Raw genomic sequence first — 19,368 nt, forward strand, 5'->3', positions numbered from 1 at the left:
CATATATACTATATCTGATCCCTTTAATATGGCTCCGCTTAGATCTCAGTTCAACTGTTTGCTTTGATCAGGAAGGCTATCATAATCATTCAACTGTTTGCTTTCCAGTTGAACATCGTCTAGTCTTTGATTGATCAGCTATTCGTTTTTGTAAGCACATAATCGCCCCAGCTGGTAACGGATTTCATCCATTTCTCTGATGCCTTGTATTCAAGTCGCGTGCCTTCTCAAGTGACGATTGCATTCTTTTCAGTTTTATCTGCAAAGGTCAATCATCGTTCTCACAATTTGCACTTTCGTCTCTTACATATGTTTGATTAAAGGGGGCGAATCACGACTGAGAGAGGAGAGCCGATTGATCACTTGCATCTTTCAAGATAGCAAGATCATCAGCGGCTATTTCAAGTAAAAGAATAATTGCATTGGATTTCAATGTGTATACATGATTCAATTAACTAGGCCAGCAGATGCAACATCAGCAATGCATGGTTAATGCCCCTACTCTACTCGCAGCAAAACTGTACTGCACGAGATGCTTTGGGGCACAGGTCGGTAGGTGGTTAGCTGGTAACTAACGAGTAACAAAACGATGTAGCAACCAATATTATGTACAGTACAACACTTGCTTCGCTTCTATTTGAGTCAGCTGCGTCATCGGAATGACGAGATGCTTGGTGATCTGCACACACTCGGTGATCTGGAGCGACCTGAGCTAAGAGAAGATGACTCGCTCCGAAGCTCCGATAAACGGGCCTTTTCATGCAGTAGTTTGCACTGCACGGGTTGCAAAACTTAAGCATCAGTAAAGAGTAAGACTAATTAGTGAAACGAATGGTATTCGTTTGTTCTGACCTTCAGTTTAAGATCCTCAACCCCAGCCTCCATTGAAGCAATACGGAGTTGGATCTGATTTAAGGCTTCCAATGCTTTCAAAAGACTCGCATCAGACTCATGGTTTCTAACTCCAGCGATCTGTCAGAAGGAATGTAGGATCAAAGTTTCCTCATGTAAGCTCGCAAACTTTGCATCGACCACAAAAAGGGTTGCTTCAGAGTAAACATGAACATACCTTCAGAACGGTGGCACACAGGCTCGACAGGTTTTCTGCAAGCTTGCTTCTATCCTGCTCGCTTTCCTGTTGACATGCAGACAAAATATTAGTGCCTCTGAACCTGGCATATTTCTTTGTGAAAATCGAGAAACGGTAGACGCACTTCTAATCTATTTCTCAATAGCTCTTCCTCCTCCATCTGCTCATATGGGTCCTTCCCATCTGAAACCCTGTAGCGAGCAAGCTCTTCCTTCGTACGGGCAACAACTGCTCCTAGCTTCTGCAGCTTTGCACTTAGCTCTTCATTCTGCTTTTTAAGTAAGTTATTCTCTTCCTATTATGTTGGGCAAAACACATGAAAGAGGGTCAGACAGGAAAGCATAAGTTCAGAAACACTGAGAAAGTTTGAAGAATGATGCATGCCTTTGTTTTCACGTGATGATTAATTCGCAGTTGAAGATTCTGTTGTCTCGTAAGCTTTTTCACTTCATCTTCAAGATTAAAAATGATGGCTTTGCCATTCGCATTCTCAGCCTACAGTATGGCAATCAATTAATACAGAAAAGGACTTAAATTAACTGCCAAAAGGGGTAAATAAACATGGCATACCTTCAGCAGCTCAATTTCAGCTACCATAAAGTGTTCCTTTTGTCTTAATTTTTCTATAGTAATGCGAGCTGCTCCAAGTTCAGATTGTCGCTGGTTTATTTCATCAAGCCAACTGTATCCAAAAAAAGAACAAAATAAAATTGAGTCCATCAATCACTTTAATATATAGTTATTTTTAGGTGGCTGTAGATGGGAAAGTATACATACCTCTGTCTCTCTTCAATTAATTCATCAAGCTGGCTCCTCAGCTTCATCAACTCATCGGACTGCTGAACAGTTATGTATCAAATAGATGCAAGAACGATATGTTGAGCTGTTGCTTAGATGGAGAAGTTACCTCTTTAGATTCATGAGCTTGGGTAACAACTGACTCTTGTGTGTCCATTTGTTGCTGGTTGTCAACCAGTGCCTGCAATCAATTAGTGGGCATATATAAGATAGTTTAGAAATAACAGATATCTAAAAATAAAATTGGAAGCATGTGAAATAAGGGGATTTTCTTTCCTACCGCCCAAGTCGCCATGTTCATCTTAACACCTAACATATCACGAATCACATCATGTGTCATACTCTCTGTTGTAGCTAATCTCGCATTCAACATGAATATCTTCAACAGAGGGGAAAGGATAGGTTAATAATAAGGCTAGAAAAAATGGAAACAAGAATGATTTAAGTCTATAAAATCGCACCTCCCTTTGCCGACTAGCTGCTATGCCCTCAAGTTCCATAATGCGTTGCTTTGCAGCACTAAGCTCTTCATCTTTCTCAGAATTCATTTGTTGTACAAATCCCAGTCCAATGCACTTAAATGGAGAGCCTGAACCGCGAGGTTTCAAACTGATCTTCTCTGGTCTTGTGGAACAAGCATTTGCAGATGTATTGTCACTCTTAACCTGTTGTGCCATGGCTTCTAGCTCCATGAACTAGTCAGATCATACTTCATTAGTTCTTTTTTCTTTTTAAGGCTGATCATACTTCATTAGTATTATTTAAAACTATCAAGTTTCAATTCTTAAAAAAACTGCTTACTTTCTGCTTATATTCTCGGGCTGCTGCCTCAGCATGTATGTTTAGCTCTGATATGTGTGCCTTGCACTGAGCAATCTATAAAGAAAAGACAAGTATACTTTAAAGAACAATGTTTGGACGCTCTATGGATAATACTCAGAACAATGCGAGCACTTGCATATTAGGTGTCAAATGGTTAAAACATAGATGTTTTACCTCTGTTTCCTTCTCAGCAACATCCTTTTGAAGTATTCTTATATTCTCCTGGGCAGCCAGTAGCTCATTCTTTATCTCTCTGGAGTGCCTGTAAGACAAAAAATCAAAGTGCTTGATTGAGTATCACACCTACAGTTATGAATACAGTAACTGGTATCAAAATTCATAACCATGCAAACCTGGATGAGTCAGTAAAATCACCCATTCCACCTTCTAGGGAGCTCGTTGCTTGCCCTGAGGAAGGAACAGCTAGCATTTGTTGCCTGACTTTCTGCAGCTCTAGTTCTATTTCTTCTCTGTGCATTCTTTGACGCTCTGCTTCTTCCTTAATGATGTCCACCTTAAGGGAAATAACCAATAAAATTGTTGAGAAAGTAATGTTACAGAAAAAAATAATAAACTCGCACTCAAATAGAAAAAGAAGCACCAACACACCTTGTTTTCCAAAGCACAAACAGTAGTCTCAAGCTCCTCAATGGACCTCTCCAATAGCTTGACTTCTTCATCCTTCTCTTCAGCATGCGTCTTCCTTTCCTCCGCCATCTGTAAAGGATAGAAACATTATACAGGAAAAACATCATAAGAAATCATAAATGAAGGAACAACTATCATGTAGACCATCAGCAGTTCGTCACCTGTTTAGCTTCTGTAGCGATTGCTTCACTTTCTTCTGCCAATGCCTGAGCCATCTCCAGCTTCTCATTCAAGATAAGAACCTGAGTTTCACAGTATTTCTTTTCATCCAAAAGCTTAGAAAAGTCATTCTGCAAATTTTGAAGGAAGCAGGTCCTGGCATCAAGTAAACTTCTCAACTCAATCAGCTCTTCTTCCAGCCTTTCAATAGCTTTACCTTTATCAGCCAACTCATCCTCCATAGTGTAACTGATCCCTTCAATATGGTTCAGCTTAGACGTCAGTTCATCTTTTTCCACAGAAACTTCCTTCAATTCATTTATCTTACTTGCCAGCTGCTCCTCTAAGGCAGAAACCTTTTGATTACTCTTCAAGATCTGAGCTTCTAGTAATTGTCTTCCAGAAACAGCATCAACAAGTTCATTTGATTTAGAATCAAGCTCCTGTTCTAATGACTCTATTGCTTCAGTTAACTGGATAAGTTCATCTGCTTGGTCTTTTGCAACAGATGCTGACTCCTGTAGCAAGCTGAGATCAAAGGACAAGCCCTTTGCCAATTCATCTTTGCGAATTAATTCAGACTGTAGGAAACCATTGTGGGTAATCAACCCTTCGATGGACATCTGGATGAAGTCTATCTCATTGGAGACCTTTGTCACCATGTTCAATTGGTCGCTAGTGTACATCTGTACTTGATCAGCAACTTGTTCCAAACGACCTTGAATGGTGACAAACAACTTCTCAGAATCAAGATTAGCAACCAATTCAGCCATCATCTGCTCTTTGCACACAATATCTAGATATTCATGTTTCAATAAAATGTTTTCTGACCTCAGATCATTTTCCCTTGAGACACCAAGTTCAGTGGCCTTGGATTTCAACTTGAACTCTTCAAGTATGGTTGTATGGGAATATTGCAACTCCATCAGAGCTTTCGTTTTTCCATCAAGTTCTGTTTGCAACGACTCGATACTTGATTCCAAAGAACCAACTACAGATCTAAGGTTTAGGTTTTCCTCGCTCAGAACATGTAAATTTTCCATTAGCTCGTCCTTGTTCTGCTTAAGGTTATCAAAATCAATCATTATCTTATTGCTATCATCAAGCAAAGAAAAAATTACAGCACTACCCAAATCCTTGTCAACTCTCGACAAAGTTGCTTCTGTTGTCAATCCATCAAGGGCATCAATAAACATGAGTTCTTGTTTTTGCAGCTGTGCTTTGTGCTGCACTAATTCTGAAGAAAGAACAAAAGACTCGATATCCTTTGCAATTATGTTGGTAGTAACCAATTCATTGTGATAATCTGCAAGGCGATTGCACAACTCAAATTCACTGCACCCTTTCATATAATTATTCACTTGAGGCAGATCCACGTCTTCTTGAATTATGTCTTTTAACATAGCATTGCAAAGCAAAGCTTCATCTAATTGGTGGCGTAGCTCTTCCTTTTCCTTGGATTCAGTTGCCAATGCACTCTTGTTGGTAGCATCAATCTCTTCCACCAATATGGAGAGTTCATTATACATGGAATTTGACCGTGCCAACATTGCTTCCTCTTGAGCTTGTAAGTGCAGAATCTTCTTCTCAAAAGCATCTAATCTTGAGTTCAGTTCAGTTGCTTCCTGTTCCTTCTTTGCAATGCGACTGAAATTATGATTAATGTCAAGTAGCAGTTTCCCTTTGAGAACACAACACATTTCCAGTTCATTCTTTGCTCTGTCATTGTGCTCACGCAGCTTGGATATCAAAGAATTGGATTCGCACAACCCACGTTGAAGGAAACCATTTTCTGCATTAAGCCCAGTAATTCTCTCCAACAAAATCCCCATGTGACAGAGATGCAAAACAGAAACAGCACAGTCCTTTCCAATTATCTCTAACCAGTTCTCCTCTAACCAAGTCCTTGCCAACTCGGCAAACTGCTGAAGCTTTGATTTCATCCATTCAACATCAGAAGAAACGAACTCAAGCTTCTCCAATAACAAATTCTGCAAATGTCTAATGCCATCTTCAAGTTCAAGTGCTAGGTCATTTGCTTCAAGCAGGCTTGCCGCAAATTTCTTTTCCATTACCTCATAAGTTTGGTCTTTCACGTCCAGCAGCATCTTCAAACTACTGATCTCAGTTAGTAATCTCTCCTTTTCAGAAAGGAACAAAGCTTCATTTTCTTTGAAATTTTGTATTTGAAGTTTTGCTTTTTCATTTGCTTCAACTAGTGCATTGACAGTAGTGTCAGCATCACTTATAGTTGCCTGTGCCTCTTCAAACTTGGATATAAGAGTAGAAGCCTCGAATGATTTTTGAATCGCAAGACTTTTTGCCTCTGAAACCTCAAGTTCAAGTGCCTGAAAGATTAATGATGTTATAATTCTAGCATCCAGAGTTTGTAGCTAATCATCATGAATTAGGCGGTAAATCAAGATCAACCAATCAACAACATAAAGATGTCAAACTGTTTACTGCTTGTATATGCACAATCAATGAAATTAATTTGCCCCCACGATGGCTTACAAGTCAAAAGCATAACGCATAATGTCAATGACAATCAGATCCACATTAATATAATCCACTTCCAACATTGGATAAAAAATCTATTGAAACTAAGCATTAAGCAATGCTGAAACGCATGGTAATATGGATATGCTGATTGCAATGTTGGAAAACTGTGTTGTATTTTGGTCCAAAATATAAGCCACTTTTGTAAAGATAGATAAGGCATGGATTAGCAATGCTGGTATTTTAGTACCATTACAACAGCACCATGTGATGAAAGAAAACAAGAATAATACTACTATAAATTATATAATGCACCATAAATTATTCTAATACAAGCTAATCATTTCTTGCACATTATAATCACATCCCTACAACTACAAGCAGGAAATAAGTGTGAGAACTATATATATTTTCTAATAAAATCCTTTCACAGTAGGATGAGAAACAGATAACCTGTTGTTCAGAAAACATGGCCAAATCTATGATGGCAGAAACTTATGGAAGTGTTATGACCATGAAACATTACCTCTCTTTCTTTATTCCATGAAATAAATGATTCTGCAGTGTCTTTCTCCTTTTCTTGCATCTTTATCTCCAACTCTTTTAGTCTAGCTTCATAGCCCTTTTCCTTGTCAATTATCTCTGATTTCAGTTGAAGGACCTTGGCACTTACATCTTTAATAGTTCTTTGACTTTGGAAATGATATTCTTTCGCGTTTTCTTTTTCTTGAAGAAGTTTGACCATTTGAGATTGCAGCATTTGCATTGTGTAAACTACACACTCCATTTCCTTACTAAGTTTGCAAAGGACATCACCATTGTGCTTCTCCCCAGCTTCGAAGGCTCCAGTGGGATCACAGCCAACCTACAAACATGCAGTTAAATTATGGTCATGCCATGAGTGTGTAAAGGCTGCCACTCTTAACGGATGCAGATTGATTAATGTGAGGAACTTACTGACATAAAGAGTGGATTGTACGGTTCACCTTGATACCAAATAACAAGAGCATTAGCTTACCCGATCCTCCAAGTTCAAGTCTGAATTTTGGCAAACGACCTCTTCAGGATCCACAGAAAAGCTTGACTGTATTGCATTGAATCCAGTTTCAAACTCATGTATAACACCCTTTGCCTTTAGAACATCTGACAGCACTGTTAACAGAACACCGTTTTCTTCATTTTTCAGCCTCTCAAAGGCCTGCTCCTTATCCTGGGTCTCACTCAATAATTGAGTCAAATCTCTCTTTGACTGGTCTAATTGTGACTCCAGATGATGAATCACTTCCTCCATCGCCCTTTGCAGAGAAATATAACTTTGTTCTATAACCTCCTTCTGCACAAAAGATTCAATGGACTCATCCAACAACAGTTGTATCCTCTGAAGCTCTTGAAGTTGCTGCTGATTCACATATCTTTCATTAGATTCTTGTGATCTTAAAACAGACATAGCATTTTCTTGATCATTCTTCTCTTGTTGATGTGTGTCATTTATAGCCTGCATTGCTCCTCTTAAGGACCTTAACTTCAAGTCCAAATCACATCTTATGTCATCTGCCTCTTTCAACCTACTTTGAAGCTCTTTGAGTAACTCATCTCTTTGGGATATTCCTCGACACATCTTCTGGACTTGATCCTCAATCCATTTCCTTTGGGAAATAGACTCAGAAATAAAGGCAACCTGGTCAGAAGCTTCGTCAAGAGCTGCATTTCCATCCAAAAGGAAGTTTCCTATGTCAGAAGCTAATTTGTCCCAGTCATTGGTCAACATCCCAATTTTCTTGTCTTTCTCCTCAAGTAGCGCAGAAAAACATTCATTCTCTTTCATCACTTCAAGCAGCCTATCATTCAACTGTTCTCTTTCCAGTCGAGCCTCATCTATTCTTTGGTTGGCTAATAATTCGTTTTTGCTACTGGCATCTAATTGCTGTTGGAGTGATATGAGCTCTTCCTGTAAGCACATAATAACCTCAGCCGTTTCAACCTCAACCTGTCTACTGACTTCATCCATTTCTTGCTGAGCAGAACTGTGAGATGCCTGATCTCTTTGGTACCTTGTATTTAATTTGCGTGCTTTCTCAAGTGAAGCTTGCATTCTTTTCAGTTTTGTCTGCAAAGGTGAATCATCATTCTCAAAACACTTCAGAAGTTGCACTTTCGGCTCTTCCATAGCTAAGAATTCTTGCCTACGGTGCACATCAAGCTCATTGTTTAACCTTGATATTTCCAAATCCCTCTTCTTTAGATGCTCTAAGCTTTGCTGATTGCTCTCCTTGAGCTCATCTAGTTCATTTATCAACATAATCTGCTGTGACTCAAGAGCTTCAATAACAGATCTTGCATCACTCAATTCACGTTGCATGGTTTCACTCTGCCTACAAGTTTGGAGAATATGAATATTTGCTGCTTTTAGCTCATCATCTAAACAAGTAATTCGTTTCTCAACTTCTGCACGGGTTGTCCTCTCTTCAGCCAGTATTGTTTTAATTATGTCCAACTCCAGCTGCAGGTTTAATATGTCATCCGTGTTTATCATGAAACCCTCTTGAAAACACTGATCCTTCTTTTCAGGTGCATGAGAATCATACTGGTTCAAAGCTGATGAAAATTTCTGACCACAAAATGAAACACATTTAGTCAGCTTCTTGTCTTCACCACCTCCACAACAAGTGGCCATATCTGATTGGTATAGATTGTAGAAGATAAGAGCATAGATCAGTTCAGTAGAATGTGCATACCTCAACCACATTAGGATGGCCCTCTCTATTTGAGCTATGTATATTACTTAATTCATTCTGTAGATCAGCTATTTCCCTGTAAAGTGATGTAATTGCTTCAATAACAGAGCAAATTGAAAAAAGAAAAAAGAACTTGCCAATGTTTTTTTATGTAAGTATGAAATTACCTTGCTAATTTTTTATTCGCTTCTAGGCAAGCTTGCAGCTCGCCTCTACAGGTTTCCAACTCTTGAGAGGTCCGTTTCAACTGGAGACAGACAGAGAAAAAGAGATCAGTTCACAGCAACTGACATGGCATGATTGGCTGTTATTTCATCAATATAACCACATGTAAAGTTTCAGCGTTAGTTGCTAAACTTGAGCAATGCTGTTTATGCTGAAAATGTAGCAAATAATGAGAAAATTCATAAGGAAAATAAACAATGGAAATATATAGAAGGAAATAAACCTCAAAATTGGTTGGGAAATTATTTGGTTGCTCAGCTTCTGCCCTCCTTTCAAGTATTTGCAAGACCTATTAACACAAGGAACGATGCTTAAAAGGAAACAGGTAGACTGCACTTTTTAGAACTACAAAATGGAAGTTAATATAAACCTGATTCCGAAGGATGGAAACTTCATTCAGCAAATGCTCCCTCTCCCCTTCATTACAGAATTGGTTGTAACTATAAAAACAAATTAATTTTAGCACAGTGTAACACATTGTGCATGTTGATGTATACTATTTATATACCTCTTGAGTTTGTTTGAGAGACGAATATTTTCTAGGGCAAAACGGGTCACTTCTGGATTTTTGTCGATTTTTGCACGAAGCAAATCAATCTCTTTCAATAATGTATTGTTTTCTTCAAGTAGATATGATTCAGCTGGCAGTTTGTCACGAACAAGAGCCTCCATCTGGTGAATCTTATCTTCTCGAAACTTAAGTGTCATCTTAGCACTCCTTGTATCATTCTCTCTCTCATAAACCTGAGAACACATACCAAAAGACCATTGATGATGCCCTCTAAAAAAATCACAAAAGTTGTTTCTTGCCACCAGAAATTTACCATTCGGTTCAACTGCTCAATTTCAGCTTCAAGTTGCTTTACAGTGGCTTCTGCAACTGATTCTCTCCGGAATGCTCCTGCTAGTGTTTCTTCCAGCAACCTCAACTGCAAAATCATATGCAGATATACTATCTGTGAAGGGGTTCTTGTGCAATTGAGCACACAGCAGAGAAACAGTGAGAAAGAACCATTTAGTCTAATCCATGAACTTCTAATAAGACAACAACCTTCCCTGAGATCTAAAAACAGTAAAAAAAAAAGGCCATGCAGTTGAAGATATAAATTTCATGTTGATGGAATAAACTGTAAAACTATAGTGTAAAGGAGACCATACATGAATAGCAATTTCCCCTCTCTAGATATAGCAGTCTTCACGTTTAAGAATAAAAATTGTTGTGTTTGGAAAATACTTCCTCCGTTTCATATTATAAGACTTTCTAACATTGCCCACATTCATATATATGTTAATAAATCTAGACATATAATATATATGTTAATGAATCTAGACATATATATGTGCCTAGATTCATTAACATCTATATGAATGTGGGCAATGCTAAAAAGTCTTATAACCTGAAACGGAGGTAGTAGCAATGATGAAACAGTTCAAAAAACTAAATAGGTAACTTGGCAAGCAAAAAACATGTAGAACTAGAAGTTATGGATATAAACATAACAAATCACAAAGAAGGTTGCATACTTGCTTATTTGAAATCCTTAAATCTTGCAGGGATCTTCTGTCATGGGCATCATTATCATTCTCCTCATCCATATTCATGCTTTCAGTTCCATCATCAACATCTACTCCAGACCTTTCAAAAATGTCAGAAGTGAATGACAAAGATCTAGGGACACGTTGGCGCTTGAGGACAGCGAGCTCTTCCTGACACAAGGAACTTACTGTAGGTTAGGATGATGTTATATAGAACATAAAGTACGACTAAAGTTATCCAGACATTACCTTTAGAAGGCGTATTTGATGCTGCAAAGCCAGTACATCTCCTGAAGCATCTTCATTCACAACCGCCTTCACATTTGACAAAGCAAGTTATGTATTAGTAACCTAAGATAGTTTGGAAAGAAGAAACCAGACTTACGAAGAAAATATTACATTGTTCTGAATGAGCCTAGCACGCTGGGCAAACTTGAGGGTGCTGAGTGTTTCGCTAGCGGAACTGAATAACCACAAAGCAAGGAGATATTAAAATATTAACAAGATTTGCGCTTTGCTCAAATAAAGGTCCAGAAAATCACTACCACACTGAAGGGCTGACATTTGCAATAATCATTGTTTTTGAGTTCCCACCAAGAGAATCCTGAGGGTAAAAGAGGACATCAATAAATACAAACACATCAAAGGAAAAGAACTCAATAATATTATATTTCAGGGTTGCTACCTGAAGGAGAAATGTCAATCTTGAGTCCCTATATGGAACATGCCTTTGTTTCCCATGTGCTTGATCAACTAAACTCATTATAACAAGGCTGTAATTCACAAGCATTCATGATTGAGCAATACTACGGTAAAGTCTCGTCATATAAAAGAATATCACCGTCTAAAAGTAAGGAGTGTTAAGCACGTACCCTAGTGTTGATAATGATTTGTTAATATTAGCAGCTTCTTTCAGCCGCTCACCTTCAGCACCAGATGTCCTCTGTCTGTGTTCAGGTGGATGTCTCAAGGATTGAGATTTCATTTAAGCATAATGTACTGAGAGAGAAATGAAGACTGTCTGTTTACCTTTCTGACCCAGCAAGGTCAACTAGATTCAGCCTTGCAAATCGTAAGTTAGATGCCGAATCTTTCTCCCATCGACTCTCAATGATGCATGTGAAAACACTGTGGGACCGACTACTCTCACGGTTCATATTTGTAGCTGCCACTTTCCTGTTCGCAGAACCCTGAAATAGGTTTTCAGCAAGCCCAATTGGTTAAAACACTATGACAGTATGTCAGAAGATATTTGCAACACAAAAGAACCTAGAACAGATGTGTTTACCTGCATCAAAAGTTTTATGATGTCACTGACACAACCAACTTCTAGTTCAGTCAGATTTTCAACGTAAACACCGTTCCGTATATCTTCTCGCAGCTGCATGATAGTTGCTCAGGCAATCAGGCATATTTAAAACAAAAAAGGTATTGCACTGAGAAGACATTTCACTTGAAGTAGCATTATTAAATCATACTGGAAGATTTGTGGATGAAGGATCAAGAAGGTCTGTGATTTGTTCATTGTAAATCTCCAGGAAAGAACACTTGCAATTGTACTTTAGCTTCTCATCCCTCCTGCTCTCTTCTTCCTGCAAGTTGGATAGCATATACAAAAGATTTGAGAATTGTGGGATTATGGTATACTTGATTGTCTAATACGCAAAAACTAACAAGTAATGTATCTGCAGAACCATGAATTGTAGGGACATAGTTATGTTCTTTACCGCTCTGATTCTCGCAAACAAGAACTCAAAAATGCGAGGGGTCATCCCACGATCTTGACTAGGCCTCACTTCCAGCTCACTGATCTCGCCAAGCATTGTGTATGTCTTTCCACTTCCAGTCTGCAGGCAATTAAATTGAGAGGAAAAAAATGACTTCACTATCAACAAATGAGCAGATGTGAAGTTGATAACAAATACCTGCCCATAAGCAAAGATACAACTATTGTACCCAGCCATGCAGTTCTCAACCATCGGTAAACCAGCAACACGGAAAAGCACTTCCTGCAAAATGTAAATTCAGCAGTCAATAGCAATCCAAGAATTAGAATCAGATCATAAATTCGAACTGTTCTTTTGCTGACCTGATTCACTGCTTCACAAGCAACATGATCGAATGTAAAACGACTTTCTGGCTGCCCAATCCATGTGATGCTCTGTGCACTCTCTTGTTTCAAACATCGATTGTAGTTATGGAGGTTTCTTTCAGTGTTATTTAGAGGGCGCACACGGATAACAACCTGGACAATAAAGCATAAATGTCAAGAATGTGAATGGGGATGTTATTTCTCTGACATATTTGTCAATTCAAAATTCAAAGCTCGGTACTTATAAAATTGAAATGAAAGACGTGAAAGATAAATTCCAACAACACATGATTAATCGACATACATAATCAATAACATAGGGCAATTCCTTGTCATAATCATTGCTGATCAAGGAAAATTTAGGAAAGAAAAAACGTATTTTCACCTCAATTGATACATTGATGGTAGATATTAAGGAAAGAGCAAACCATTCCCGAACAATCACTTGTAATGATTTCAGAAGAGAGCTGCATAATAAGCAGTAAATCAAAATACGCACCTGCACATTGTTCTCCATCCAGAACGAGGGATCCTCCCGGAGCTCGAAATGCGGCACCTCTGCGGTATTCACCACCGTCACCGGAGCAAAGGACATGGGCGTCCCCCTCGCCGCCATCGAGAACCCCAACCCCAACCCGGCCCCCCGCTGCCCACCGCTCATCGGCGGCCTCGACGCGCTCATCCCAATGCTGTACGCGGGCTTCGTCACGCTCTTCGTCGGCGTGCTCTGCGTCGACCCACCACCACCCTCCGATGCCGCCGCCGCGGAGGACTTCCCCCGATGCCTCCCGGGAGTACTCACCGCGCTGTACGGGGTCCCGCCGACGCGCGGAGGCGGCTGCTCTTCTCCCCGCGGCGGGACCCACCCGAACCGGCTCCGCGCCGCCGCCTTCTCCGGCGTCCGGAACGGGAGCTTCGACGGCGTCGGCGCCGGGGACTCCGGCTTCCGCTTCAGCCCCGACTGCGGCGGCTGGATGGCGAGCAGCGGGGGCCTCGCCGCCGCCGCCTCGGGCTCCACCACGGCGGCATCCGAGGCGTCCACCGGCGCGTTCTCATCGTTACCGACCTCCGAGGCGGAGGAGGATGTCGAAGCCCTCGCCGGCATGCGGCGCACCGCGGCGAGATCCCTCACCATTCTACACAAAACAAAAAACCAATCAATCCTCTCACCCGCAAACAAAATCTCCCCCCAAAAAATCAAACCCAACCTCCTCGGCGACTCACCTGAGCGGGGCGGAGGTGGAAGCGGAGGTCGCGGCGGCGGTGAAGACGAGGATGGCTAGGCGGCGAATGGTGTGACACTTCCGCTTCTAGAACCTTCTTCTTCTGCAGCGGCAGCAGCAGCAGCAGCAGAGATCCGCGTCAAAACATCAAAAAATTCAAAATCCCGGGGATGAAACTTCCGGGCAAAAACTCTCCAATCCGGCGCAGATCGGGGCCGCATTGGACTCACCTGGAAGGGGAGCAAGACGATCCCGACCTAGGATACGGTTGCCGCCGAGCTCCGACTCGCCGGCGGTGGTAGTAGTTCTAGAATCTTCTAGAACTCTCTCTCTCTCTCTCTCTCTCTCTCTCTCTCTCTCTCTCTCTCTCTCTCCTTGGAGGAGGAGGGGGGAGGACTGAACTGAAACTAGTAATGGCGGAGATTGGTGTGAATGGGGCCGAGGCGTCTTAACGGGATTTGATTTGAATCGGGGTGGAGGCATTCGAAACGGACGGCTGGGATTGGATCGGGAAGGGGAGGCCCCCCCGCGAGGATGGTTCAAAAAAATTTGGATGGTATTCGGGGTGAGTGTTGAATTTGGTATTAGTATATTATTAAAATTAAATTATTCCCAAGTGATTGCAATTTGGAACTCACACTCCATGTGTCAATGGAGGCATGAGCTGAAATTAAAGAATTGGTGTTTTGTAAGTAGTGGCATTTTGTATTTTGTACTAGCTTCTGTGAGAGAATCATTTGTATGTTTTTGAAAATTTGACAGCAAGGGGCGTTTTTACCTGGGGTAACAGTAAACTCTCAAACCTGTGGAGGCTTGTTTGTAAATATGGTACTATATTCTTATAGAGCTATTGGAGTTAATTAAACTATATGGTACTAATTGTGTAAAATTGTTGCATTCTAAAATGTGTCTCTAACTTTCCATTTGTTGTGATTGGAGTGCACTAATGGTTTCACATCCTAATGAGCAAATTATGCATCGTGCACGGGTTACAAGTTTACAAAGATAACCAGGCGTATTGTACTGCCTGGGTGTGGTGATAGAAAGTGACCAATAAGCTAAAAAAATATTTAAACAAAATTTATTTTTTAAAAATTAAATTCTGTCTAGTTTTCTTCATCCCGATCCCGATAAGGTAAACCCTGATGTGCATACATATGGCCTTTAATCTCAATATATAAAATTTGAGAAACAAAGTCATAAGTTTTATGTTTGTAAGTAATGCATTTATGGTTTTAAAACTAGAACCACCGTTACAAAGTTTAGGTTGAATAGTAAAAACGAATGCATAATATTTTTTTTCTTAATGCGTAGAAGATGCGTATGCATACACATCACGACGTACGAAAAATACTCTCACACACCTACAGATATATCATCTGATACATGCTCAAAGAAACATAGGCCTACGATAAGTACATAACTTCACCTAACTAAAATCCTATTAATAGTGCAACCAAGTATTTATGATCAAATTTCTATTAGAGAAAAACTAAACCACGGTATCCCGTGGGGACGGGATAGCGCTCATCCACCCGAGCCCCATCTGTTTGTCGCTCTCTCTTCAGATAATTTCCACGCCTCGTCAACTCAGCTCCCCACCGACATGGCCAGCGGCAGCGACGACGACTCCGCCACCGCGCTCTGACGACGCCCCGCACGAACTGTTCATCTTCTCCACGTCTCGCCGGCGGACGACGACTTTGCCTCCGCGCTCCGACGACGCCTTGCCGGTGGAGCCGGAGCGGAAGGCGGCGAGCGAGGTTGGGGAGCACGAGCGGCTCGGCGAGCGATGCGCGCACCACGTCCACCAGCGGCGCCGCCGCCACGAGCAGGAGGTGCGCCGACGCAAGATTTCTCGAAGGTGTGGTCCAGGTGCCATGCTACCATCGTCTTGCCTCCATGCTCCACCACGCGGCTGCCTTATCCTCTCTCTCCTCCTCCTCCTTCTCCAGGCTACCAGATACCAGGTATCACGGGTACCAGGTATCACGGGGTATCAGGTACTAGGTACCAGGCATCACGGATACCTGGTACCCGTGATACCTAATACCTAGGTACCATACTTGGTACATGTGAGTATTAGGTCTGATACCTTTCGTCATCGAGACGGCCGGCAGCAGCGGCGGCGAGGTACGTAGTGTGGTTGTACATGACGGCAGTGTATTGCAGTAGGGAAGGGAACACGGACAAACTTGATGTGAGCGACGTCCTCGACGAGCAGCTCGAAGTGGCGGCCGACGCATGTCAGGAAGAGTCGTGTGGCTGCGCAGCTTGTTCGAAGCTTGCATGTGGGGGTGAGGTGCGCGACTTTGAGGATATATGCGGCGTTACGCTGTCGCCCCAAGCGATACGAAGGGCATCCCGTTCTCACGGGATCCCGTGGGTAGCAGCCCTCTTTCTATTAACATTGATGTGGCAAAGTACAATGTCGATCCGAGCACCATCAATAAACGATTAAATGGGTCATATTACTTGTATTTAAACATGTTTGGTGAGCAGAAATGAAAAACGTTTCTTCTGAAATAAATTATTTCCAAAACCGGAAAAAGGTACGAGGAATGTATTTTTACCTAATGCAAATAAGGGAACATCACGAGGCAAAACAAAGATTTGTTTTCCAATTAACTGCAACTGGAAATTTTACCTCACAATTCAGAGAAGCCAGCAGCGCACACACAAAAAAAAAAAAATCAATTTAGACTTGGCCATGTGGGTCCCACCAACTCCCCACAGTCTCCGAGCTCATATGGCCCACGTGGTTTTTAAATGCGAGTGGTGCGAAGCCCAACGGCTACGTGGATTTGAATTTTGTCGCTTGGGCTTGCCTGGGGTTGGCCCATGAACCGTATAGCCGTTCAAAAATAATTCCTTTCTACTGTAGCAACGTTTTTCCCTTCTTTCTAGATGGATTCCATTTGCTTTCAAGACAAAAACAAAAACGAAAAAGGATGATCCATATTCTTCATCTTTGCTTCAATACGGTCACACGGAGATGTACTCGTTCGATCGGGATGCGTTTCAAGATGAATTTCTCGCCCTCGAATTTGAAATTCGCAGCTTTGGATTATACAATTTTCGAATCATTTGTTCCCCCGTGAGATCATTTATAAAACATGGCATCACGGGAATCTCTTATATACGAATCTTATATATATCTAATTAACCCGCGTGGTGACTGGCCCAACTAACTTATGGAAGAAATTGACCAGTGAGTTTTGAATTCACTAGCTCTCACTACCAGATCTGGAACGATCGTGCCATAATGACCTAGTTTAGTTTCCCTTTTTTTTAAAAAAAACATCACATCAAATCTTTAAGCACATACATGGAGCACTAAATATAGATTAAAAAAACTAATTGCACAGTTATAGGAGAAATCGCGAGACGAATCTTTTGAGCCTAATTAGTCCATGATTAGCCATAAATGCTACAATAATCCACATGTACTAATGATGGATTAATTAGGATCAAAAGATTCGTCTCGCGGTTTACTGATGGAATCTGTAATTAGTTTTTTCATTCGTGTCCGAAAACCCCTTCCGACATCTGATAAAAACATCCGATGTAACACTCAAAAATTTTCTTTTCGCGAACTAGACATTTCGAATATTGAAGCGAACTGGAGTTGTAGTTAAATTGGTCTTATATTAATTAGAGAATTTCAAATTACATCCGTAGCTGCAGGGCTCATATTCGTAATTCTACTAGTTTTTACGTACTTGTATATATGGATTTGAAGCGTCTAGCTAGTACGTAGTTCAAATCACTTTCGTACTCCAAATCTCCAATCCGTTCGTACATGTTTCCGACCATCAGAACCACCGTTGGATCTCCATCCGTACCTAGCTAGCGTACTTCGTACCTGTAGACTGTAGTCCTTTACCCTTTACTATACACCTCAAACTATTGCCAAAGCTTATCATACATTTATTAACTAACATGCTGAACATGTGGCCAATAAAATTGAAGCCATGCTTTAGCCTAAAAAACAACATTAAAATACTTTACGTGCCAATAACGTGTGGGATCCACGTGACGATAAAGTAATTTTGTAATAGGTGTGGCACGAATTAAACAGATATTTAATTTAGTCAAACCTATCTAACTTAAGTTGTGATATGGTGGAATAAAATGTAGTAATGAACTATTTGCCACTTCTAGATGTGGCGTGATGGTTTGCTTTTGAAAGGCATTGTTTTGTTTTGTTTGTTTAGAGTAGATTAAACTTTGCACAAGGTAAACACATATCAGTCTTCCGTTTTACACTAGTTTGAGCACATTACTTTCACATTGCACTGGGTATCGATATAACTTGCACTTTTGTTTAGTAAAATATGTGCTCAAGAAAGACGATGTGTTTTACCTAGTGCAAAACTCAATTTGCCCCTGTTTAATTTGGGTTGATGTGGAAAACACAAGCCCCTATACTATAACACGACAGAGGCCAAACACACAATATATTTTGAGCGAAAGTAGAGAGGAAGTATATTTTTATCCCTTGAGTGGGCATCCTCTTGAGTGGGCATCCTCTCGTTTTGTATATGTCGTACAGAAAGTTAACAAATTTTTTTAAAAAAATTATCAAGATATATCAATATATGATATATCTTTTCACAAACATGCGAGTTAAAATTTGACTTATACAATTCGAAACAAAAATAACAAATTTGACCGTGAATTATGCATTCTATTCATAGTCAAATTTGTTATTTTTGTTTTTACTTGTATAAGTTGAATTTGAATTTCCATGTTTGTAAAGTGACATATCACATATTGATCTATTCTACTAAATTTTTTTATGACTTTTTAAGTGACATAAAAAATGAGAGGATATCTCCTTAAGGGATTAATTGAGTTTTTCTGAATTAGAGATGCAAATAATAAGGGCTTGTATAGATTACGAGGTAGAAAAAACAAATGATAGGACAGAAAATTACATAAATAGGAAACAAATCAAAGGGTAAAAACAGATAATTGCAAACACAAAGAATGTAAAAGTTGAGAGCATTCGGATTATAGGATATCAAATAAACAGTAATCTATTTACTAAGATCGAAGTATTGTTCATTTCATTCAGCTCTATTTTCCCCGACTCTTCTTTTCCCATTGTAGCACTAGCCAAGCTGTGGCTCTGATGTCACCGTTGACATCCATGTGTGGCCCAACCTTCTCCACGCTATCAATTACACTACGCGACTCCTCTACACCATTGACCATGTTGTTGGTGGATCCGGCTCCTCTAACTTTAGCCTCGCACGTCAGAGAAGCACAGTATTTTGAGTCCCGTGCTACAGTAGAAAACAATGTATTTGACGTAGTGCTATAGCAACGGTGAAATAACAGTAAAACATAATGGCTGATATTACTGTTTAGATATTACTGTAGCATACTATAACAATCGATCCTGTTCGCTCACTGCAGATCGGACGGCTGAAAATATCCAAATCAGAGTACTGTACGCCTCTGACTTAAAACACCCTAAGTCAAGAGGATCTCATTCCGTTGTTGGCCTCCTCCATGCACACATGGCTTCTGCCA

At 40.5% G+C, this 19,368-nt stretch overlaps 1 protein-coding gene across 2 annotated transcripts; it reads right to left on the reverse strand.

Annotated features, from left to right (window-relative positions):
- Positions 1-406: 406 nt before the first annotated feature.
- LOC127756867 (kinesin-like protein KIN-12F) lies at positions 407-14,229 on the reverse strand. 2 transcript variants are annotated; one of them, XM_052282250.1, is made up of 38 exons: positions 14,058-14,229; positions 13,829-13,930; positions 13,104-13,740; positions 12,602-12,757; positions 12,438-12,521; positions 12,240-12,359; positions 11,991-12,104; positions 11,801-11,893; positions 11,542-11,702; positions 11,385-11,459; positions 11,198-11,285; positions 11,058-11,116; positions 10,912-10,975; positions 10,762-10,827; positions 10,501-10,683; positions 9,801-9,905; positions 9,485-9,720; positions 9,347-9,416; positions 9,200-9,265; positions 8,919-8,998; positions 8,752-8,827; positions 7,035-8,624; positions 6,543-6,881; positions 3,520-5,865; positions 3,320-3,427; positions 3,064-3,224; positions 2,885-2,972; positions 2,690-2,764; positions 2,350-2,583; positions 2,169-2,267; positions 1,998-2,069; positions 1,868-1,926; positions 1,661-1,772; positions 1,475-1,585; positions 1,215-1,385; positions 1,070-1,135; positions 853-972; positions 407-774 (listed from the first exon to the last, which is right to left on the reverse strand). In XM_052282250.1, exons 3-38 carry the CDS (start codon positions 13,737-13,739, stop codon positions 652-654), a joined length of 8,406 nt encoding a protein of 2,801 aa, XP_052138210.1. In that variant the 5' UTR covers position 13,740; positions 13,829-13,930; positions 14,058-14,229; the 3' UTR covers positions 407-651. The 2 variants fall into 2 exon arrangements, with proteins under 2 accessions (XP_052138210.1, XP_052138209.1); XM_052282249.1 differs by having other exon boundaries at positions 1,868-1,929.
- Positions 14,230-19,368: the final 5,139 nt, after the last annotated feature.

This window comes from Oryza glaberrima, chromosome 12, assembly GCF_000147395.1.
Source record: "Oryza glaberrima chromosome 12, OglaRS2, whole genome shotgun sequence".
Lineage (NCBI taxonomy): Eukaryota > Viridiplantae > Streptophyta > Magnoliopsida > Poales > Poaceae > Oryza > Oryza glaberrima.